We start from the raw sequence: 24,146 nt of genomic DNA on the forward strand, positions 1-24,146 counted from the left end.
GGAAGGAAGGAAGGAAGGAAGGAGGGAAGGGAGGAAGGAAGGAAGGAAGGAGGGAAGGAAGGAAGGAAGGAAGGAGGGAAGGGAGGAAGGAAGGAAGGAAGAAGAAGGAAGGAAAGAAAAGAAGGAAGGAAAGAAAAGAAGGAAGGAAAGAAAAGAAGGAAGGAAAGAAAAGAAGGAAGGAAGGAAGGAAGGAAGGGCTCAGAGAATGAACTCATTTGCCACAGGCAGTTTATCTGAGCTAGGACTCCCGCAGGCCTGGGCCCTACTGTAAAAGGGGCCACTCATTCTATTTCATGAGCAAAGTAACTGAGGTTCAGTGCAGGAGGCGAGCAGAGGGGCAGCCACTCAAGGCTGCAGGGAGAGCTGCAGGGAGAGCTCCAGGGAGAGTAGGAGCAGCCGTAGCTCCACTCATTAGTGGGTCAGAACCAGGCGGTGCAGAGGTTGAGGAGGACAAGAGGTGGTAGAGCCCCACCCTGGCTCTTCATTCCAGATGGTTTGAACCCTTCGTCATCCAGTGGCTGGATGAGAATGAGGAGGTGTCCCGGGATTTCCTGCACGGTGCCCTGGAGCGAGACAAGAAGGATGGGGTAAGAAGGTCAACCCACAATCAGGTTCCTAATCTTCCCACTGGGGTCCAATTTTGGGGGAAATTTGCCCTTGGGTTGAGGCCAGTCTCTGGTAGGTGTCCACCATCTTTGTCTTGCTGATGATTTTTTAAAATCTTTTGTTCATTCATCAACTACGAGATGTGAGTTCCATCAAGCCAGACACCTCCATGCACCCCATGGCTTCTGCAACCACGTCTAGAGTTGATTCTAAGTCAACCTCGCCCTCTGTCCATCTCACCCCGGGGAAGTTGGTCTCTGGCTCTCCATGGAGAGTGGGAGAGTCGGGTTCTGGGGCCTCTCTGGTGCTGATCTCCTCCTTCCTCTTGGCCTCCTTCCCCCTGCAGTTCCAGCAGACCTCGGAGCATGCCCTATTCTCCTGCTCCGTGGTGGACGTCTTCTCCCAACTCAACCAGAGCTTTGAAATCATCAAGAAACTCGAGTGTCCTGACCCCCAGATTGTGGGGCACTACATGAGGCGCTTTGCCAAGGTGTGGGGGAGTGTGTAGGGTTGGGGCTAGGGGACGGGGTCAGGGAATTGAGATCCGAGTTGGAGATGGGGTAAGGTTGAGGCTGAGGTTGCAATTGGTGATGTCACTGAGGTTGGGGTTGAAGTTGGAGTTTGGGTTGAGGTTGGAGTTGAAGTTTGGGTTGAAGTTGAGGTTGAGATGAGGTTGGAGTTGAGGTTTGGATGGAGGTTGGAGTTGGGATTAGGGTTTAAATTGAGATTGGAGTTGAGATTAGGGTTGGAGTTGAGGTGTAGGGTAAGGTTGGAATTGAGGTGTGGGTTAAGATCAGGGTTGGAATTGAGGTCATTAGTGCGAGTTGGCAATGCTGTTTGGTTGGAGTTTGAGGCTGGGTTGGGTCTTGATTTGGGATTGAGGTTGGAGTGAGTGCTGAGATTGATACAGAATTTGAGTGAGTCTTGGGGTGAGTTTGAGGGTTGGGATCATTGGGGTTGAGGTTTGATTGATTGGCATTAGGCTGTGTTGACCTTGGGGATTACAAGTAGGAACTGGCTTTTGATTTGAGATCAGGTCATGCTTGTGGTTGAGACTGGGTTAATATGATGCTTGGTTGCTCTGAAAAAGAGCTGGGTCTACATAAAACGATTGTCTTCATCGAGCGGTATCTCCTATAGGTCTTGATGATCATCTTGGGTGGAGAATTTGCCTAGCCCAAGGGCCCATCTTAGCTGCTATTAGGGTTTGAGTTCATCACTGATCTCACTAGTGGCCTTGATGGGACCTGATGACTGGGGCCTGCCTTGGTCCCAGCCTTTCTTCTCACCCACACGCTGTGTCTTCCCCAGACCATCAGTAATGTGCTCCTCCAGTACGCAGACATCATCTCCAAGGACTTCGCCTCCTACTGCTCCAAGGAGAAAGAGAAAGTGGTGACCTGAGGGAACCCCTGACCTAGCCCCCTCCTCAGCCCCATTCAGCATCCCCAGGACTCCCTTCTCCCCAGAGCCCTGACACCTGGGGCTATGTATGTCCACCTGTGTGTGATCTGACTGGACTGTGTGTGTGTAGAGGTGCTTGTTTGAATGTGTGCGATCAGAGTGTATCTAGTTGTGTGTGAGTGTATGGGAACTAAGTGCATGTGTCTGATTGTGTATTGTCTGTGTTGACTGGTACACTCTGCACGTGTGTGTGTGTGTCTGTGCACATTTGAGTGTGCGTGTCTGATCATGTTTTGTCTAGCTTTGTTCAATGGGTATCTATGGCATGAATGTGTGTGTGAGTCCGACTGTGCACGTCTGAGTGTGCGTGTGTGATTGTATTTCATCTGGCTGTGTTAACTGGGTATAACATGAGTGTGTGTGCCTGTCTGTGTGTGTCTGTACATATCTGAGTGTGGGTGTCTAGCTGTGTTTCATCTGTGTTAATTGGGTATAGTGTGAGTGTATGTATGAATATGTGTGTTCAACCGTACACATCTGGGTGTGTGTCTCATATTTTATCTAGCTGTGTTAACTGGTTATAGTGTTAGTGTGTGTATGCTTGTGTGTGTGTCCAGCTGTGCGTGTCTGGGTGTGTGTGACCATGTTTCGTCTGGCTGAGTTAACGGCATGTAGTGTGAATGTGTGTCTATGTGTGTGTGTGTGTGTGACTGTGCACGTCTGGGTGAGTGTGTCTCACCAGGTTTGGTCTGGCTGTGTCGAGTGTGCATGATGTGAGGGTGTGTCTAGGACTGTGTCTGGCTGTGCATGTCTGAGTTTGTGTATCTGTGGGGGGGGTCTCGTGTGTACATCTGGGGGTGAGGGCACATGCCTTCAGTGTGTCACTGGCTGTTGCAAATGAAGCCTTCATTGTGCGAGCTGCAAAGCTCTGGACCCCTGCAGGAAACTCTGCTACCCCCAGCGTTCCCAGCCCCTCTCATGGACCCACCAGGCCTGGCATTGTGGGATTACTTGAGTCCTCCTTGCCCCCACCAATCCCCAGAGATGCCCCAGCAACAACACGCTCAGGAGCCTGAGCCCAAACACTGCCTTCCATTCGCAGGTGACCCCTTGGGACCCCAGCTTCCTCCAAACTCAGACCCTGAAACCATCCTGAGGTCCTTGGCATTGGGTAGGGGAGGCTCTGGGGAGAGGTCCTGAGGCCTGACTCCCCTCTCTGTTCCCATCCGCAGCCCTGCATCCTCATGAACAACACTCAACAGCTACGAGTTCAGCTGGAGAAGATGTTCGAAGCCATGGGAGGAAAGGAGGTGAGGCAGGGCCGGGGAAGGGCTGGAGAAGGGAAGGGGGCACCCCCACCACTGTGTCCCTGCAGGCCCCCAAACTCATATGCCACCAGGCCTAGGGATGAATTCCAGCTCAACCATGCTCTTAAACCTAGACTTGCATCACAACTTTCTGTGCCTCAGTTTCCCCTCCAGCCCCTTGGGATCCCTTTCCCCGGGTCAGATGAGAAAATGCCCAGTACATGTGGATACTTTACTGAACCTGGCCTGATGTTCCTTCTCCCCCCTTAGCTGGATGCCGAAGCCAGTGACATCTTGAAGGAGCTTCAGGTGAAACTCAATAACGTCTTGGATGAGCTCAGCCGGGTGTTTGCTACCAGGTGGGAGCATCTCCAGGGCTGGGGGCAGTGGGGAGGGAACAGCCTTCAGCCCTCTGAGCCTGGGGCGTCTGGAGGCTCAGCAGATGTAGCGGTGAAGATTGCAGGCTCAGAGTTAGACAAGGCTGAGTTCAAATCTCGGCTTTACTGCTTTCTAGCTGTGTGGCCTTGGGTGAGTCACTTAACCTCTCTGAGCCTTATATATTCTTTTATTCCTCTGTAAAGTTGGGGTGATGACAATAATAGTACCTGGGTAGGATTTTGAGAATGAAATGAGCAATGTGGGCAAACGTCTTATCCCTTTGCCTGGTTCTGCTGTTATTATTTTCCACTCTTTTTTTTTTTTTTTTTTTTGAGATGAAGTCTCGTTCTGTCTCCAGGCTGGAGTGCAGTGGCGTGATCTTGGCTCACTGCAACCTCCACTTCCTGGGTTCGAGTAGCTGGGACTACAGGTGCACGCCGCCACACCCAGCTAATTTTTGTATTTTTAGTAGAGACGGGGTTTCACCATGTTGGCCAGGTTGCTCTTGATCTCTTGACCTCATGATCCGCCCATCTTGGCCTCCCAAAGTGCTGGGATTACAGGCATGAGCCACCTTGTCTGGCCTGTTCTCCATTCTTGCTCGGTTATGTGCTGTGATGCTAATGATATGACCTCGAGGACCAAAGATGAGCATCTGTGTCCTCATCCAGCCCTTCCTGTGGTCTGAGCCTTTTCTTTCTGTCCCCAGCTTCCAGCCACACATTGAAGAGTGTGTTAAACAGATGGGTGACATCCTTAGCCAGGTTAAGGGCACAGGCAATGTGCCAGCCAGTGCCTGCAGCAGCGTGGCCCAGGACGCTGACAATGTGTTGCAGCCCATCATGGACCTGCTGGACAGCAAGTGAGCCAGGCCAGGTGGACTGGGCTGGCCAGGGAGGGGCTGGGGCAGGGCCATAGAGACCCAGGGACTGGCTGGAGAGGGTGTGCAGGGAATGTTTCCTGGGTGGTCACTGGATAGTTGTATGGCTGAGTAGAGGGTGGAATGAAGGGGATGGAAAGTTGGGTGGGCAAATAATTGGAAGGATTGGTGAGTAAATATTTTTGTGGATGAATGAATGGTGGATGAATAGGTGACATGAGAGGTGGATAGGTGGGTGGACGCATGGATTAAAAGATAAATGTTTAGAAGGCTAGATGGAGGATAGATGTTTTAAAAAGATGGATGGGTGGATAGTTGGGTAAATATTTGGATGGATGAATAAATGTTTTGATGCATAGATGGATTGATGCATAGATGGATGGATGTCTGGCAGGCTGACTTGATGAATGGTTGGATGGATGGATGGTTGGATGGACCAATGGATGGATGGATGGATGGATGGATGGATGGATGGATAAATGGATGGATAGGTGGATAAATATTTGGATGGATGAATAAATGTTTTGATGCATAAATGGATGGAAAGATGGGTGGATGGATGAATAAATGGATGGATGGGTGGATGGATGGATGGATGGATAGGTCAATAGATATTTAGATCATTGAATAAATGTTTTGATGCATAATGGATGGACAGATGGGTGGATGGATAAATAAATGGATGGTTGGATGGGTGGGTGGGTAGATGGATACATGGTGGATAGATATAGGTGGATAAATATTTGGATGGATAAATAAATATTTTGATGCATAAATGAATGGACAGATGGGTGTGTGGGTGGATGAGTGGGTCGATGGATGGATGGATTAATAGCTGGGTAATATTTGGATGGATGAACAAATGTTTTGATGCATAGATGGATGGACAGATGGATGAATGATGGGTGGATGGATAAATAAGTGGATAAGTGGATGGATGAGTAGAAGGATGCATGGAAGGATGGATGGATGAACAGATGGAGAGATGGATGGATAGAAAAAGAAATAGAGAATTAAGGACCACTGGAAGAGGGATGGATTGGTGGGTGACTGGATCAGTTGGCAGATGGATCATGGTGGACTGCCTGTCTCCTTCAACCCCTATCCATCCAACCACGATTTATTTGCTGTTTTCCCTTTCAAGTCTGCCCTCTGACCATTTCCCTCCTGTTCCTCCTGGGCGTGGCCTTCTCCCTCATAGTCCCTGATCTCCATCCTTCCTGTTTCAGTTCCTCCCCCACACTATTCTTTCAAACATGAAAGTCTGGCTGTGTCTCCCTCTTGAACACTCCATGGCTCCCCACTACCCCTATCCTCATGATAAGGCCCAAGCCTTCCTCGCAGACATTGAGGCCTCTTCCCATCTGGTCCCTGCTGACCAGTCCAACCACCACTCACTCTTTTCTTCATGCATCAGATATCATAGCCCCATCAAACCACCCGGGGTCCCTGTACAGGCTGTGGGCCCTCTTTCCTACCTGTGGAATGCCTTGCCCACTTGTTAAGGGAAGGGGATCTGTGGGTTGGAGCCAACTGGGCCCTCTCTCAGACCTGCCCCTCGTCCCCAGCCTGACCCTCTTTGCCAAAATCTGTGAGAAGACGGTGCTGAAGCGAGTGCTGAAGGAGCTGTGGAAGCTGGTTATGAACACCATGGAGAAAACCATCGTCCTGCCACCTCTCACCGACCAGACGGTGAGACCTGCAGGGGGCCCGTGGGGATATTTGGGTCACATCCCTGGCGGGAGCCCAGAAAACTTGGTGCCTAGAGGCTGGGGGTTGAGAACAAAGGCATCCGGTCTCAGAGAGGTCATCCAGGCTCAAGGGCCATCCAAGGGTCATGGAAGCCACCAGAGGTCAGTGGGGGGCCATTCAGAGGTCAGAGAGGTCACCCGGGGGTTAAAGATCATCGAAGAGTTAAAGAGGTCATTCAGAGTCCATTGTGGTTTCTCCAGGGTCGAAGAGATCAGGTAAAGTCAAGAGACCGCTAAAGTCATAGAGGTCACATGTAGGTCAAAATAGCATTCAGAGGTCAGAGGTCATCTAGAAAACAGGTCAGCTTCGGGATCAAGGTTATCCTTGAGTCACGGAAGGCCCACATTGGCCAGGCACTGTGGCTCACGCCTGCAATCCCAGCACTTTGGGAGGTTTGAGGCAGGCAGATTGCTTGAGGTCAGGAGTTTGAGACCAGCCTGGGCAACATGGTGAAATCTCATCTCTACTAAAAATACAAAAATTAGCTGGATGTGGTGGCGCATGCTTATTTTCCCAGCTTCTTGGGAAACTGAGGCATGAAAATTGTTTGAACCTGGGAGGTAGAGGCTGCAGTGAGCTGAGATGGTGCCACTGCAATCCAGCCTGGGTGACAGGGTGAGACCCTGTCTCAAAAAAAAAATAAAAGAAGGCATAGACATCAATGGGTTTTTCTAAGGGCTTTGGGGCTCATTCAAAAGCCAAAGAAGGGGGATACCATGGACTTCAAAGATCAGAGATCAATAGACCAGGGGGCTCCTGGAGGTCAGCCAGAGGTCATGGAGGGCATCCAAGGTCAAAGAGGTCAAGCAGAGAGGTCAGTGGCCATCCACAGACCAGGACCGATAGACCAGAGGCCATAATCTCCAGGGACCAGGGGGACCTAGACATCTGTAGAGGGATGTAGCTGAGTGTGGGTCCCTCCGGGAGGCGTCAGGAACCTGAGGACAGCAATGGCACGTGGGCTGTGGGCACATTGCGGAGTGGGGAGGTCTTTCCCAGGTGGACCATGGAGGCTTGGGAAGGGTGCGCGGGGGCTGTAGATAGGCGACGATGGTGGGGGAGGCTCGGACTTCCCATCCTCCCTTCTCCTCTGGGCTGGGCTGGGGCAGGGGTCTTGCCCTTCCGTGCTGCCATCTCTGCCCCCTCCCTGGCCTTCCCGGGAGACTCATGGTACCTTATTCNCTGGGAGGGAAGGAAACCACGCCTACCCTCTCTGTCCCATTGAAGTCCAGAGGAGCCCCCCTTACCGGCTTCCAAACCCAAATCCCAGCTCCTCCTTTGCAGCGGACCTGCCATCTAAGGGTAGAATCCAACCTTGCTCCCGGGCCCAAATGTCACCAGATGCCCTGAAGCTAGAAAGAGGATCAACTCCAGGATTCCTCTGACCTCCTCTTTGGGCTCTGAACTGTCAGCAGCTTCTCAGAATGCAGGTCCCCACCATGAGGGTCTCTATTTCTGATTCTTCTAAAATTCCATGCTCCAGACCATTCCTCGGTACCCCAACACCCTGCCTACCCAACTCCCGCCATCCACACCAACACACACCAATCCCAGACATACACCCAGTTGACCAAGTGGGAGACTTTTGTCATGGCTTTGACGTCAGGCAGACTTGGGGTCAAATCCTAGCCCAGCCACTCTCTCTCTCTGTGACCTTGGGAAGTCATTTGACCTCCCAGCCTCTGTTTTCTTGTCTGGAAAATGGGGCTCATTGCATCACCTCCCTGAGGGTAGTTCTAAGAACCAACTGGCATGATGCATTAAAATACTCATCTCAGTATTGCCTGAACCCAGGAAGCGGAGGCTGCAATGAGCTGAGATCCCGCCACTGCACTCTCAGTGACTGGCCCAGAGGCAGTGATCGCTAAATCAGAGCTAATGGTGGTGGTGGTGGTGATGGTGGTGGTGATATGCAGACATGTATGAGAGCAGAGACAAAACAACTTCAGATTTTCCCTTTGTGGGCAAGACAAGGCTGTTACAAGATTTCACTTTGTCAAAAGTTTACAAGTACTCTTCTTACTTCCTGGTAGCTGCAGCCTGGGTCTTTGGCTGTAACCACTTGGTGGCAGCATACCCGACCACAGGCAATGCATTTGTAGGCAGGGGGATAAAGGAATTCGCATTTAATGACACCCCATATGCCAGACCTCATAGTCCCTGTTTCAGCTCACCTTCATGATAACCCTTTGAGTGAGGTGGATATTATTATCCCCATTTTGCAGATGAGGAAAGCTGAGGCTCAGAGAGGCATCACTTGTTCAAGGTCATATAGTAAATATATGCCAGTCAGGATTCAAATTCAGATCTGTCTGAATATGCAGCACATTTGCTTTCCTGTTAACCCAAGAACCAAGGGTCTCATGTGTACAGTAAATGTAAGTGGATTATATTTTGGCAGTGACTTATCTCCCTTCTTTCTGGCTTTCTCTAGCTCTGTATCTGTATCTTTCTCTCTCTCTTTCCTGTCTCTGACTCACACCATTTAAGAGTCAGTCATTAAAGTGCGTGCACACGTGCACACACACACACAAACAAACACACTATGCCCATGCAACCCAGTCATCAGTCCCCTGTGCAGTGTGGATTCCCCCATCCCCGTGAATACTCCTGTGAGCATCCCAGGTTCCCACCCTGCACGACTTGCCAGGTTGATCACCCTGTGACATTGTCTCTGCAGGGGAACCTCTTGAGAAAACATGGCAAGGGATTAGAAAAGGTAATGAGGGCCTCGTCTCACTGAGGCCCTGAGCTCCGGTGTCTGGGCATGCGTGTGCATGTGTGTGTGTCTGTGCACCTAGGCAGGAAGGGCAGCTGGGGGTCGTGGGTAGGAGATAGCTGTCCTAACCAAGTCCTGCAAATCCAGAAGTCAGAGATGAAGTGATTCTCCAGGGACAGAACGTGCAGTGTGGGTGCACATGTGAACTAATGTGTGTGCACAAACAGCTCCCATCCTCCCACCGTAGTACCCACAGGGCTCATCTGAGCCCTGGGCTCAGCTGAAATTCTGTGGCTTCTTGAGGAGCCTACACGCTGGATCGCCACGCTGGATTGAGATGTGTTGTTTTTTATGTAGAAATTTTTTTTGTTGCTGTGCTAGTGGGTGCTTGTTGTTAAGGAGATGGGAGCTACAGCAACACGCAAGCAGCTGTCTTGCTGTGCACTTGTGCAGAAGATATCGTTGTACCTTTGTGCGTATAAATGGAGTGCATAGCTTTGTGAATGTGGGTCACAGGGATTCACACATTCTCTACTCTGTCCTCCAGCCCTTTGGGGGGCATATTCAGTGTCCAGGCACCCTATATGTGGATGTGAATCCGTGTGGGGTCAAGGGTGTGTGGGTTTATGTGTGATTGTGCACATGCCTGCAAGTGTTTAGGAGTGCACGTATGTAGTTTAGTGTATGGGTTCTTCAGCACTGAGTGAACTTACAGTATATGTTAGTATGTTTTTTGTAGACTCGGGTGCTGGGATATAGCGGCAACCCCTTAGAGAATGGAGGAGGAGAGATTCCTAGCCCTGTCTCATCTCCCCACCTCCCCAGGTGCCCCATCCTGGGGCAGGCTGACTGTGGGATGAGGCTGCTTCCAGCCTCCTGGGCACCCTGAGAGTGTTCTGGCAGTCAAGGAGTCTGACCCCTAAACCCCCGCTAGGGGACAAGAGGAGGTGTTAGCTGGGGAGGGGGCCCACCATTAGACTCAGGACCTGGGGAGGAGCTCCTGGGCTGGGAAGTGAGACTGTGCTTTGAGGGGGCAGGGAAGTCCCACTGAGTATCCTCCCAGCAGTCACCAGAACTCTGACCTCCACCTGATTCTCTCCACAGGGCAGGGTGAAATTGCCAAGCCACTCAGACGTAAGACCGGCCTCTCACTGTCTGTCTGGCTCCCACCCCACTCCCCCCAACCCTACCCCTGTGCCCCCTTCCACCTCTGTGGTTCGTGCCGTCTGAGGGCGTACTGTGAACCTGTCTGTTGGTCTCTTCTTCCTTTGTCTGTCGGGCTTGCTCGTGGGGGGTGGGGGGTGGGTGGTTGGTGGGTAGGGCAGAGGGTACCCAGGAAGGCCCCTGAGCCGTGCCAGACTACAGGTGGGTGCAGCAGGGGAAACTGAGGCCCAGTTCGCTGGACCCCTGAGTAACTGTGCCTTGTAAGAACCTCAGGATCACAGATAAGAAATAAGAATAGTAACAGCCAAGATGATAATAATAATACTAGTAGGAATGACCAGGTGGCCAGCTGGTAGACTATAAACATAATTCAAATTTCCCCACTGTAAATGGGCCCCTCCCCACCTAGCCTCACCCAGGACCCCCAGACCACCCCAGGACCCAGTAATACAAGACTCGTTACCTCAATACTCAGCCCCACCCTGTCCCCCAAGTTACCATGGGTATCCATGGTAGCCAGGGTGGGAATTGAGGCTCAGAGCATTCAGGGACAAGACTGGGGCCATCCAACAGTGAGAGAGGAGGCTAGACACATGCCTTCCAGTCTGGGACCCCGTCTCCCTTAGCATTGCCCATGACTTTGAGACCAAGTGATAATTAGTGAACACTGAGCAAGGACATGTTTAGTTCGGACTAAGCCACAAAGTAGATATGATTTTCCCCATCTAGATGGGAAAACTGAGGCTCAGAGAGGTTAAGTGACTTGCCCAGGGCCACACAGCAGGGCTGCAATTTGAATCCAGGCCCATCTGGCTTGTCAGAGCCATCATCACGTCACCATCTTGCCAGTGTCTGTTTGGGAGTGGGCTGGAGGATGGATATGGAGGTGTTTGTATAGAGGGAGGATTTTTCCTTTAAGAGGTCAGACTGGGCTGGGCGTGGTGGCTCACGCTTGTAATCCCAGCACTTTGGGAGACTGAGGCAGGCGGATCACAAGGTCAGGAGATCGAGACCATCCTGGCTAACACGGTGAGACCCTGTCTCTACTAAAAAATACAAAAAAATAGCCGGGCGTGGTGGCAGGCGCCTGTAGTCCCAGCTACTCGGGAAGCTGAGGCAGGAGAATGGCGTAAGCCCAGGAGGCAGAGCTTGCAGTGAGCTGAGATCGCGCAACTGCACTCCAGCCTGGGCAACAGAGCAAGACTCTGTCTCAAAAAAAAAAAAAAACAAAAAACAAAAAAAGAGGTCAGACTGGCTGGCAACGTGGCTCAAGCCTGTAATCCCAGCACTTCAGGAGGCTGAGGTGGGAGGATCAGTTGAGCCCAGGAATTCAAGACCAGCCTGGACAACACAGCAAGACCCCATCTCTACGAAAAAATTTTCACAAATTAGCTGGACATGGTGGCTCACACGTGTAGTCCCAGCTACTGGGGAGGCAGGAGGATTGCTCGAGCCCAGGAGTTTGAGGTTGCAATGAGCTATGATCACGCCACTGCACTCCAGCCTGGGCAACAGAGGGAGACCCTGTCTCAAAAAAAAAAAAAAAAAAAAAAAAAAGTCAAACTAAAAACCCTTCCAGATTAAAGGGGAAATTTCCCTGCAGAGGGGATGCTTCCTTGAGGAGGAGGAAGTGTTTCACCAGAGCCATTTTCTGAAACCGCAGCCCAGCCTATTGTTTCCCAAAGCTTCCTTTCCCTGGAAAACCCTGCCCACACCCACAAACACCACCGTCTGAGGCTCCCCCAACCCACTGCCCCTCACAGTCCGGTCCCTGTCTGTTTCTCCCATTACACAAGCCTGGTTGAGGCTGAGAGGGTGGGTACTATCCCCACGGGACTGGGATTTTCAGGGACAAGCTCTCCACATCCTCCTCAGTTCTTCCTGAGGAATTCCAGACCTCTGTCCCTGGGACACAATTATTGCCCTGCCCAGAGCGTTTGGGCAAGAACCAAGATGGTCTCTGGGGCTGGAGTGTCAGCTGTAGCGCCCCTGCCCTCACCCAGCTGTCTGTTGTTACCTGCAGGGAACCCAGATGATCTTCAATGCAGCCAAGGAGCTGGGTCAGCTGTCCAAACTCAAGGTGAGGAGTGGGGCTAGAGTATGGGGTGAGGGACTGCCCCCCAAACTCTATGTGGCTTCCAGGTTGCCACCATCCTGGGGGAGGGGTCCCAGGATGATGACATGCATTACAGGCTCAAAGGACAGAAACTCTACTCACTGAAGCACAAGATATTTGCTCCCCAGTGTGTCGGAAAGATGTGAATGGTTCAGCTTCAGGTACAACTTGATCAAGAGGGCAAGTCATTTATTCAACAAATATTTGTTGAGCACCTGCTGTGTACCAGTCACATATTGGGTGCTGGGATGATGAAAACATAGACCCTCAGCCCAGCTCCTCCAAGTTTAACAGGGATAAGACCCATAGGCACAGATTCCGAAGGCGGAGCCCACTCCACCCACGTGGCCCCTCTCCCCATCCATCCAGGACCACATGGTACGAGAAGAAGCCAAGAGCTTGACCCCAAAGCAGTGCGCGGTTGTTGAGTTGGCCCTGGACACAATCAAGGTGAGAGGCCCTACCCCTCCCCATCCCAGGTGGGGGGTGTAGAAGGTGTGGCTGCTGTGGTCATGGACCTAGGTTCGCCTCAGACCCACATTAATTCATTCAATTGATAAACACTCCCTCATTCCCCCTTCTGTGCCAGAGCTGGGCTGGCTAATGCCAGAGCATTAAGGAGCCCCAGGCCAGGGAAGACTGCTGGATACAGACATCCTCAGCCTTATAGGATTATGCTTGGGGTAGAGGGAAGGATGTGGGCTGGGGGAGCCCAAGGAGTGAGAAGGTATAGAGGGAAGGATGTAAAGGACCTTGTGCCAGGCGTTTCTTGAGGTATAGAAGGGTAGAGGGAAGGATGGGGGCTGGGTGAACCCAAGGTAGGAGAAGCCAGGGCTTCCTGGAAGAGGGCATGTGAGAAATGGGTTCTGAGGAATGCATAGGAGTTCACTAGGCAAAGCAAAGGAAGAGGTGAGAAAGTAGTAGCGGGAGGAATTGGGAGTGGTGACAGCAGGGCTACCCAGCCCTATGAGTGGGTAGAGAGTCCCACCAGCCTCACCTCTTCCCACCCTCTCCTCCCCAGCAATATTTCCATGCGGGTGGTGTGGGCCTCAAGAAGACCTTCCTGGAGAAGAGCCCGGACCTGCAATCCCTGCGCTATGCCCTGTCGCTCTACACACAGGCCACCGACCTGCTCATTAAGACCTTTGTACAGACGCAATCGGCCCAGGGTAAGGGCGCCCAGACCCCATCACTCTTTCCCACTCCGCAGAGACAGCCCCGCCCCAAGCCTGAGCGGCTGCGCGGCTCACTCCCCCTGTGATGTCATGGATGGGGCGGAATTGACATCTCTGCACCAAGTCCGGGGACCAATGAGTGATCAAAGGTTCATGGGGGCAGGGCCTCTGACGTCACAGGCTGGGAGGTGATTGTCAACTCCTGGGAATATCTGTGATGTCCTGGAGCCAGACAATGATTGGCAGCTCTGGAATAGAATGTCTTTGACATCAAGGACCAGGGCAGGCTTGATGACTCTTAGGTGTGGAACCTGTGACTTTGTAGGGCCACAAGGTGATTGTCATCTCCTGGGAAAATCTATGGTGTCCCAGGGCCAACGAATGATTGTCAGCTCCTGAGGGACCTGGACAGTCATGGGTCCAGGGAGTAGTTGACAGCTCTGGGAGACTTCAGGAGTGATTGACAGCTCAGGATGAGCAGGACCTCTGATGTCAAGGGGTCAAGGAATGATTGGCAGGTCCATGGGTGGGACCTCTGACTTCATGGTCCCAGGGAGTGGTTGAAGCCCCCTGAGGAGGGACCTCTGTGGTGTCATGGGGCTAAGGAATGATTGAGAGCCCCAAGGGTGGGAGGGACCTCCACTTGGGGGGGGAGGCTGGACGGAGAGGGAGTTCCCATTTCTCAAACTCTCTCTCTCTTTCTCTCTGTCTTTTGCTTCGGTCTCCTGTCCCTCTCTGAGTGCACACACACGGCAGCTGGGGCTGGATGGAGGGCAGGATTCCTTGGGGACCGCCCCCCTTTTCAAAATTGGTCCCAACAAGGGGAAGAAGTTTGGCAGCTTGACCTCAGGAGGGAGAGGGAGAATCGCCATCGACACCCAGCCTGGGGCGAGGGGAGTAAAGGCCTGTGGCCTCCAACGGCCCCCTTCTGCCCGGATCCAGCCAGCCCAGGGCCCTCCGTGGGCGCTGGGTCTCTGAGCTCAGCTTCCCTTCCAGTCCTGGCTGCTTTTAGTGTCTCTGGTGTCCCTGGAGCAGGAGGCTGTCTGTCTGTCTCTCCGTCTGTCTGCAGCTGACGTTTCTCTCTCTCTTGTTTTTCCTCCCTCTCACTCGCTGTCCCCTCTCCGCGCCTCCCTTGCCCGCTCCACACACACTCCTCCATCCTCACCTCTCACTGGCTCGTCTCTCCCCGCTCCCCATGCTTCCCACCTCTCTCCCCTCTCCACCCCCCAATTAGTCCATGGTGGAAAAGGTACTAGGTTTACCCTTAGTGAAGACATTTATCCTGAGAAGGGTACGTGCCTCCGCCGCCCGCCCGCCCGCCGCCCGCGCCTGGTGCCCGGTGCCTGCGCCCCTCCCGGCCCCGGCTAGTAAAAGGATCGTCCTTCTGCCTCAGGGGCCTGCAGGGCTGCCACCCAGGCCTGAGCAGCTTGGAGAGCCCAGGCGGGTGAGGGGGAAGGACGATTTGCTGGTTCTACATGGGGAAGAAGTGATTCCAGTGAGAATCCCAGAATCCATTTCTCCTGAAATGACACATTTTTTAAGCCAGATCCTGGGATCCTGGGACAGGCACCTGTCAGGTTAAGAGCTGGGCTGTGATTCCAGCCCAGCTACTCCACGGGTAGGCACCTTGGGCAAGAATCTGTCTCCCTGAGCCTCAGTTTTCTCATCTGTAAAATGGGGACAGTCAAGGACCCTACTTCATAAGATTATTGTTATCGATATTATTATTATTTAGAGACGGGGTCTCCTTCTGTCACCCAGGCTGGATTGCAGTGGTGCAATCACTGCTCACTGCAGCTTCCCTCCTGTGCTCAAGTGATCCTCCTGCCTCAGCCTCCCGAGGAGCTGGGACTACAGGCGCATGCCACCATGGCTAGCTAATTTTTAAATTTTTTTTGTAGAGAGGGGGTCTCACTTTGTTGTCCAGGCTCATCTTGAGCTCCTGGCCTTAAGTGATCCTCCTCCTTGGCCTCCCAAAATGCTGAGATTACAGGTGTGAGCCACTATGCCAGGCTGAGGAGATTATTCTTAGGATTGGAGGAGTTACATTTAGAGCAATTTCTGGCAGATAGTAAGATCTCAGCAGTTCCTCACTGTTATTGTTGTTCTTTCGTTCTTTCTTTCTTTCTTTTTTTTTTTTTTTTTGTTTTGAGATGGAGTTTTGCTCTTGTTGCCCAGGCTGGAGTGCAATGACGCAATCTTGGCTCAACCTCCACCTCCTGGGTTCAAGCGATTCTCGTGCCTCAGCCTCCCAAGTAGCTGGGGATTACAGGCATGCGCCACCATGCCCAGCTAATTTTATATTTTTAGTAGAAACAGGTTTCTCCATGTTGGCCAGGCCGGTCTTGAACTCCTGACTTCAGGTGATCCGCCCACCTCAGCCTCCCAAAGTGCTGGGATTCCAGGTGTGAGCCACCACGCCCGGCCATTATTATTGTTCTTATTAATATATTTGATGTCACATTTCCTAGCATAGAAAACAGTGAACACTTATCAGGTTCTAACACTGAGCAGGACCTTGCGCCAGGCATTTCTTGAAGAATCTATGTTTGGTTTTGTTGTTGTTGTTGTTTGAGACAGTCTCTCTCTGTCACCCAGGCTGGAATGCAGTGGCGAAATCTCAGCTCACTGCAACCTCCGTCCACCTCCTGGGTTCAAACGACTCTTGTGCCTCAGCCTCCTGAGTAGCTGGGATGACAGGCCTGTACCACCATGCCTGGCTAATTTTTGTATTTTTTGTAGAGACGGGGTTTCGCCATGTTGGCCAGGCTGGTCTTGAACTCCTGGCCTCAAGTGGTCCACCCGCCTTGGCCTCGGCCTCCCAAAGTGCTAGGATGACAGGTGTAATCCCAGCACCTGACCAGTTTGTTTTCAATGTGAGGCAGGCGCTGTCACCCAGGCTGGAGTGCAATGATGAAATCTCAGCTCACTGCAGCCTCCACTTCCTGGGCTATGTTGCCCAGGCTGGTGTCAAACTCCTGGCCTCAAATGATCCTCCCACCTCGGCCTCCCAAAGTGCTGGGATTACAGGCATGAGCCTCCGTGCCTAGCCTTCTTGGGGAATCTGAAACAGATTTCTTTAACTGCCCCACGAGGGGTCCATCATTCCACAGACGAGATGCTGAGAGTCAAAGGAGATTCAACCACTTGTCCCAGGAACCTTCACCTGCAGGAGTCCCGGGACTTTGGGAGTGGGGAGTGGGGTTGGAAGAAGCACTGAGAGGCCCAGGACAGACCCTTCCTCACAGAGCCAGCAAAGCACGGGATGGGGGCACCCAGCACTGCCCTCCTCCCCCCTTCTTACTAGCTTTGGCTTTGGTCTGACCCCTCACCCGACCCACCACTGTCCAATTTCCCCCGGCACCCCAGTCTGGCCCGGATTGAGCTTGCTATGAAGCATCGGCCTGGGGGAGGGCAGGGCGGCTGAGCATGTGACTGGTGGCGGGGGGCGGGGGTGGAATGGGAGCCTGAGGCAACAAGGAAGGCGGCCTGGGGTGGGCAGCAAAGACCGGGGCCACATACCCCAGTACTGGGGTGATGGGGGTTTCCAGGCCCCGTGCTTCCCAACCCTCAGTCACTTCCTGTCCAGCGCGAGGTTACCCAATCAGCCTTGGACTGACCCAACCTCCCACCCTCACCTCTGACTTTCCCCTTCTTCTCCCCGTGCATGGGGTGGTCCAGGAGTGGGGAGCTGCCTGGTAGGGGCTGGGGAGGGGCTGGTGGAGGTGCTGGCGGTCACAGGTCCACAGGCCCCACAGGATGTCCTTTTGAGTCACAGAAGGCGGGACTGGGAGAGATTCTTTTAGGCTGCCGCATCCATGATCCCCGTTGGAACCATAGAGGACACATGTGGTGGCCCCAAACAGAAGCACACCACACCACGATTCAAGCAGACAAGGGAATTTGTTGACTTCAGAACAGAAAAATTAGGGGTTGAGGCTGGGCGCGGTGGCTCATGCCTGTAATCCCAGCACTTTGGGAAGCTGAGTTGGGTGGATCACTTGAAGTCAGGAGTTTGAGACCAGCCTGGCCAACATGGTGAAACCCCATCTCTACTAAAAATATAAAAATTAGCTAGGCGTGTGGGTAGATGCCTGTAATCCCAGCTACTCAGGAGGCTTAGGCAGGAGAATCGCTTTACCTGGGAGGTGGAGGTTGCAATGAGCCAAGATTGCATCATTGCACTCCAGCCTGGTGACAGTGCAAGACTCCGTCTCAAAAACAAAAAAGAAGGCCGGGCGCGGTGGCTCACACCTGTAATCCCAGCACTTTGGGAGGCTGAGGCAGGAGGATAACCAGGTCAAGAGATCGAGACCATCCTGGCCAACATGGTGAAACCCCGTCTCTACAAAAAAATACAAAAAACTAGCCAGGCGATGTGGCGGGCGCCTGTAGTCCCAGCTACTCGGGAGGCTGAGGCAGGAGAGTGGCGTAAACCCGGGAGGCGGAGCTTACAGTGAGCTGAGATCCGGCCACTGCACTCCAACCTGGGCAACAGAGCGAGACTCCGTCTCAAAAAAAAAAAAAAAAAAAGGAAGAAAAGAAACTTAAGATTCTGCACTAGAAGGGAAATACGGGTAAGGAAAATAAAATATGCTCCTACTAGCTGTCACATCAGGAGGGATGAGGATTCTGAGCCAGGTGATGCAATGAGGTGACCTGTGGGGCCGGGTCAGAGTTAACAAGGGCAAGAATGGGGTGAGTGGGGAGAGGTAATAGTAACCTATTGGAAAGGGCCACTATTGGAAGGAGTGCTGTAGATCGCAAAAACCACTTTGATTATTTCAGAGTGAGGTGGGAGCCATGGAAGAGTTTGTTTTTGCTTTGTTTTGTTTCCTTTCTTGATACAGTCTTGCTCTGTCACCCAGGCTGAAGTGCAGTGGCGGGATCATAGCTCACTGCAGCCTTAACCTACTGGGATTAAGCAATCCTCCTGCCTCAGTCTCCCAAGTAGCTGGGACTACAGGTGCACGCATCACCACACCTGGCTAATTTTCTCTTTTTTTTTTTTTTTTTTGAGACAGGGTCTCTCTCTGTCGCCCAGGCTGTAGTGCAGTGGTTCAATCTCGGCTCACTGCAACCTCCGCCTCCCAGGTTCAAGTGATTCTCCTGTCTCAGCTTCCCAAGTAGCTGGGATTACAGGCGTGCACTACCAAGCCCAGCTGATTTTTGTATTTTTAGTAGAGACAGGGTTTTGCCATGTTGGCCAGACTGGGCTCGAACTCTTGAACTCAAGTTATCTGCCCACCTCAGCCTCCCAAAATGCTGGGATTACAGGCATGAGCCTCCCAAAGTACTGGGGTTACGGCATGAGCCACCACTGCCCAACCCATGGAAGAGTTTTGAGCAGAGGAGGGACATGATCTGACTTTTAAATTTTATTTATGTATTTATTTTTTAATTTTCTGAAACAGGGTCTCACTCTGTCACCCAGGTTGAAGTGCAGTGGTGCGATCTCGTCTCACTGCAGCCTGGACACTTCTGAGCTCAAGCGTCCCTCCCACCTCAGCCACCAGAGTAGCTGGGGCTACAAGCACGCGCCACCATGGCCACTAATTTTTGTATCTATTGTAGAGATGGGGTTTTGCCATGTTGCCCAGGCTAGTCTCAAACTCCTGGGCTCAAGGGAGCCTCCTGCCTCACCCTCCCAAAATGCTGGATTACAGCTGTGAGCCACCACGCCCTGCCGACAAGCTCTGACTTAATACGATTTTTCTGGCTGGTATATTGAGAGTAGATGAAAGAATGGAAGGAGGGAGACCAGTAAGGAGGCTAATGCGATAGTCCAGGCATGGGATGCTGAGGGCAGGTATAGGATACAGGTAAAAGACATGGCTGTGCTTCTGGATGTATTTTGAAGGTAGAGCTGGCAGGATTTTCCAGTTTATGGGCACCTAGGGAAGAAGTGAAGACAAAGAAGAGAGTCAAAGATTGAGGTGCATGGTTAGTTTGAGGACCCACAGAGGAGAAAATGACAAAAGGGGGTTGGAAGGAGTGACAACTATGTAGGATGAGAATCTGGAGTTGGTGACGTTGTTGCAGCCAAGAGGACAAACAGCCACAGGAGGCCAGGGTGCCAGACGTTGCCAAGATGTAGTGTAATGCGAAGACTGAATTTTGACAACATGGCAGTCAATGGAATAAGAAAAAAGAAAAGAATTGCATTAGGCTCAGAGAGGTTAAGCAATCTATCCAAGATCACACAGCAAGGCAGTAAAAGGCCAGAACCCAGGATTCTTGGCTTCCCAAGAGCACCTCCCATCCCGGCCCCCCTCAGTGCCTCCCTGTCAGGGCTGATGACCTGGTGCCGCCAGCACGGGTGGGTGGGAGGCCGTCAAGGTCCCTCCTGGTGGGTGGGAAAGAACAGAGCTCATGCTGACCATCCTCCCCTGCCCTGCCCAGGCTTGGGTGTAGAAGACCCTGTGGGTGAAGTCTCCGTCCACGTTGAGCTGTTCACTCATCCAGGAACTGGGGAACACAAGGTCACAGTGAAAGGTGAGTGGTCTGAGGTGGGAGGGACTTGCTAGGTTCTAAAACAGAAATCAACCTCAAACTGGCTTAAGCAATACCCTTTTTTGTTGTTATTGTTTAATGGTCCATGAAACGGAAACGTCCAGAGGTCACCACCTTCAGGCATGGCTGGATCCAGCAGTGTAAACAGTGTTATAAGACTGAATCCCACTTTCTCCATCTCTCAGCCCTGCTTTCCTTTTCTTGGCTTTTGTTGACTAGAACACAGATTGGGTTGTTTTTGACACAGCTTAAATAAGACAGAATTAGGCCAGGTGCGGTGGCTCAGGCCTGTAATCCCAGCACTTTGGGAGGCTGAAGCTGGCAGATCACTTCAGGCCAGGAGTTCGAGACCAGCCTGGCCAACGTGGTGAAACCCTGTCTCTACTACAAATTCAAAAATTAGCTGGGTGTGGTGGTGTGCGCCTGTAATCCCAGCTACTCAGGAGGCTGAGGTGGGAAGATCGCTTGAACCCGGGAGGTGGAGGTTGCAGTGAGCTGAGATCGCGCCACTGCACTCCAGCCTGGGTGACAGAGTGAGACTCCATGTAAACAAATGAACAAAAATGATAGAATTGGTTTTCCTCTGGGGTAACAGTCTAAGAGCAACCAGCCTCAAGCTGATATGGAGACTTCGCAGTGCTGGTGATCTGTGCTGATGACATCTTTTGTTGCATTTTCATCCCTAATGTGTTGTTGTTGTTTGTCTTAGAGGCCAGAGTCTCACTCTGTTGCCCAGGCTGGAGTGCTGTGGTGCAATTATAGCACATTGCAGCCTCAAACTCCTGGGCTCTAGCAATCCTCCTACCTCAGCTTCCGGAGTCGCTGGGATTGCAGGCATGCAGCATCACACCTGGCTACTTTTTTAATTATATTTTTGTAGAGATGGGGTCTCACTCTGGTATCCAAGCTGGTCTCAAACTCCTGGCCTCAAGCAATCCTCCCGCATAGGCCTCCCGAAGTGCTGGGATTGCAGACGTGAGCCACCACACCTGGATTCAAATGTGTTTTTCCTCCACTGTAGGCTCATAAAGAGCTCAGCCCCCACAAGCATTGCAGACTGCGGCTAGAGGAAGGAGAAAGTTTAGGGTTCACTCCCTGCCTTTTAAACTACAGTGGAGAAGTAGTACACATGATTTTTTTCTCTCATCTCATTGGTCAAAACGTAGTCACATGACCACACTTAGCTACATGGGAATGCTGGGAAATGTAGTCTTTATTTCAGACATGGTTTTTGGCGGGCGTGGGACTTGTTTTTGTTTTGTTTTTACTTTTATTTTTTTTAGACAGGATCTCGCTTTGTCGCACAGGCTGGAGTGCAGTGGCACAATCTCAGCTCACTGCAACCTCCGCTTCCCAGGCTCAAGCAATCCTCCTGCTTTAGCCCCACAAGTATGTGGGACTATAGGCATGTGCCACCACACCCAGCTAATTTTTGTATTTTTCGTAGAGACAGGGTTTCACCATGTTGCCCAGGCTGGTCTCAAACTCCTGGACTCAAGCGATCCACCTGCCTCCCAAAGTGCTGGGATTACAAGCGTGAGCCACTGCGCCCAGCCTTGGGGCAGGTTTTGAGAGCCACAAACATTTACTTTTTCCAACTGGGAGAACCTGACCTGTCTTACCCTCTACTTCCCCCAACAGTGGTGGCTGCCAATGACCTCAAGTGGCAGACTTCTGGCATCTTCCGGCCGTTCATCGAGGTCAACATCATTGGGCCCCAGCTCAGCGACAAGAAACGCAAGTTTGCGACCAAATCCAAGAACAATAGCTGGGCTCCCAAGTACAATGAGAGCTTCCAGTTGTGAGTTTGGGATGCTGTGAAGAGCATGGGGGCAAGGGAGGGGGCATCCGCGAGGTGAACCCCAAAGCCAGCTAGGCAGGAGGGATCTGGGATCTGGGCTCGAGAATGGGAGAGGCCACATTCTAGGTGCGGGTGCTGGAAAGGGAGACACCTTAGTAGTGCAGGAATGGCATCAGGGAGGGGACACGAGGATGGAGGTCACCTTTGGGAGCAGGCAGATCCCAGGGGAGGCAATGAGGAGAGTGGAGTAACTTCGTGATGAAGACTTGTGGAGGGGAGGGAAAGTCTGGGCAAGAAGTGCATGGTGGGCAGGGCCATCGCTGGGGCTGGAGACTCTGTCTGGTGAAGGAATGAGGGTGGCAGTGATGAGGCTTATGAGTGGGGGGCTGAGGGACCTGGGGACAGGACTGAGGTCGCATGGGGGTGGGGACTACTGGAGTCCACATTGAGCCTTGTCAGGACCGTCGGGGCAGCCCATCTGGAGGAGTCGGCTCTGGGGACAGGAATGGAGTGTGGATGGATCCCAGGCATGGGGGTGGGGTCACACTGGATGGAGGTTCTTGGAGTTGGGAGTGGGCCTAGGCTGCGGGTATCAGGATAGGGTCTAGAAGATGCTGATGATGTGGAGAGCATAAAAAAGTCTGCTCTGGCCGGGTGTGGTGGCTCATGCCTGTCATCCCAGCACTCTGGGAGGCTGAGGCAGACAGATCACCTGAGGTCAGGAGTTCAAGACCAGCCTGACCAACATGGTGAAACCCCGTCTCTACTAAAAACGCACAAAAAAATTAGCCAGGTGTGGTGGCGCACGCCTGTGATCCCAGCTACTCAGGACGCTGAGGCAGAAGAATCGCTTGAACCCGGGAGGTTGCAGTGAGCCAAGATCGAGCCATTGCACTGCAGCCTGGGTGACAAAAGCAAAACTCCATCTCAAAAAAAAAAAAGGAAAAAAAAAGTCTGCTCTGGCTGAGCATGGTGGCTCACGCCTGTAATTTCAACACTTTGGGAAGCCAAGGTGGGCAGATCACTTGAGGCCAGGAGTTCGAGACCAGCCTGGCCAGCGTGGTGAAACTCCATCTCTATTAAAAATATAAAATATTAGCTGGGTGTTGTCATGGGCACCTGTAATCCTAGCTACTGGGGAGGCTGAGACAGGAGAATCACTTGAACCCAGGAGGTGGAGGTTGCAGTGACCCCAGATGGCGCTATTGCACTCCAGCCTGGGCTACAGAGCAAGACTCAAAAAAAATTAAAAATACAGAAATTAGCCGGGTGTGGTGGCAGGCACTTGTAATCCCAGCTACTCCAGAGGGTGAGGAGTATGAGAATCGCTTGAACCCAGGAGACACAGGTTGCAGTGAGCCGTGATTGTGCCATGGCACTCCAGCCTGGGCGACAGAGCAAGACTCTGTCTCCAAAAAAAACGTCTGTTCACAGGGGTAGATAGTGGTGGTTAGCAGAGGTAAAGTTGGGGTCATGTGGGCTGGATCCTTGGGTCAAGTGTCAGCCTCACAGAGCACTGGGGCAGGGCAATGTTGGATGTTCTTGGGGACAAAAGTGCAGAAGAAAGTAGTCCCAGCTACCTGGGAGGCTGGGGCAGGAAGATCGCTTGAGCTCAGGAGTTTAAGGCTGCAATGAGCTATGATTGTGCCACTGCACTCCAGCCTGGGTGACCGACATAGCGAGACCCTGTCTTTAAAAAACCAAAAATCTGTGGGCCAGGCGCGGTGGCTGACGCTTGTAATCCTAGCACTTTGAGAGGCCAAGGCAGCGGATCACCTGAGGTCAGGAGTTCGAGACTAGCCTGGCCAACATGGTGAGACCTCCCCCCCATCTCTACTAAAAAATACAAGAAATCAGCCAGGTGTGGTGGTGCATGCCTGTAATCCCAGCTACTAGGGAGGCTGAGGCAGAAGAATCGTTTGAACCTGGGAGGCAAAGGTTGCAGTGAGCCGAGATTGTGCCACTGCACTCCAGCCTGGGTGACAGAGGAAGACGCCCACTCAATAAATAAATAAATAAATAAATAAATAAATAAATAAATAAATAAATAAATAAAATAAATACATAAAAATGCACACAGGGATAAGAGTAAACTCAGAGCTGGTTACGCTGGTATTCATCTAGGGGGGCCGGGGAGCTGCTTATGGGAAAGATTCGAAAGCAGTTCCAGGTTCGGTCAGCACAGGGGTGCTTGGTCAGATAGTTTTGGGGCGATTGGCCCCCTTACTCAGGAGGAGATGCATGGTCTAGTGGGAGGTCAGATGTCAGCCAGGGTGGGCCGGAGTACTTCAGGGATAGAGGTGCAACCTGGGAGGGGGACAAGAGGGAGCA

At 52.2% G+C, this 24,146-nt stretch overlaps 1 protein-coding gene across 1 annotated transcript in view; it reads left to right on the forward strand.

Annotated features, from left to right (window-relative positions):
• UNC13A (unc-13 homolog A) overlaps window positions 1–24,146 on the forward strand; it is a 96,416-nt gene that overhangs the window by 66,628 nt on the left and 5,642 nt on the right. The window contains 14 exon segments of the mRNA XM_017879566.1: window positions 491–587; window positions 953–1,096; window positions 1,918–2,001; window positions 3,243–3,320; window positions 3,588–3,676; window positions 4,405–4,557; window positions 6,144–6,287; window positions 8,833–9,046; window positions 10,151–10,180; window positions 12,234–12,290; window positions 12,696–12,776; window positions 13,348–13,495; window positions 19,904–19,996; window positions 21,656–21,815. Of these exon segments, the coding sequence (XP_017735055.1) occupies window positions 491–587; window positions 953–1,096; window positions 1,918–2,001; window positions 3,243–3,320; window positions 3,588–3,676; window positions 4,405–4,557; window positions 6,144–6,287; window positions 8,833–9,046; window positions 10,151–10,180; window positions 12,234–12,290; window positions 12,696–12,776; window positions 13,348–13,495; window positions 19,904–19,996; window positions 21,656–21,815 (1,572 nt within the window).

The sequence above is a fragment of the Rhinopithecus bieti genome, unplaced genomic scaffold (assembly GCF_001698545.2).
Source record: "Rhinopithecus bieti isolate Rb0 unplaced genomic scaffold, ASM169854v2 scaffold_9899, whole genome shotgun sequence".
NCBI classification, from domain to species: Eukaryota; Metazoa; Chordata; class Mammalia; order Primates; family Cercopithecidae; genus Rhinopithecus; species Rhinopithecus bieti.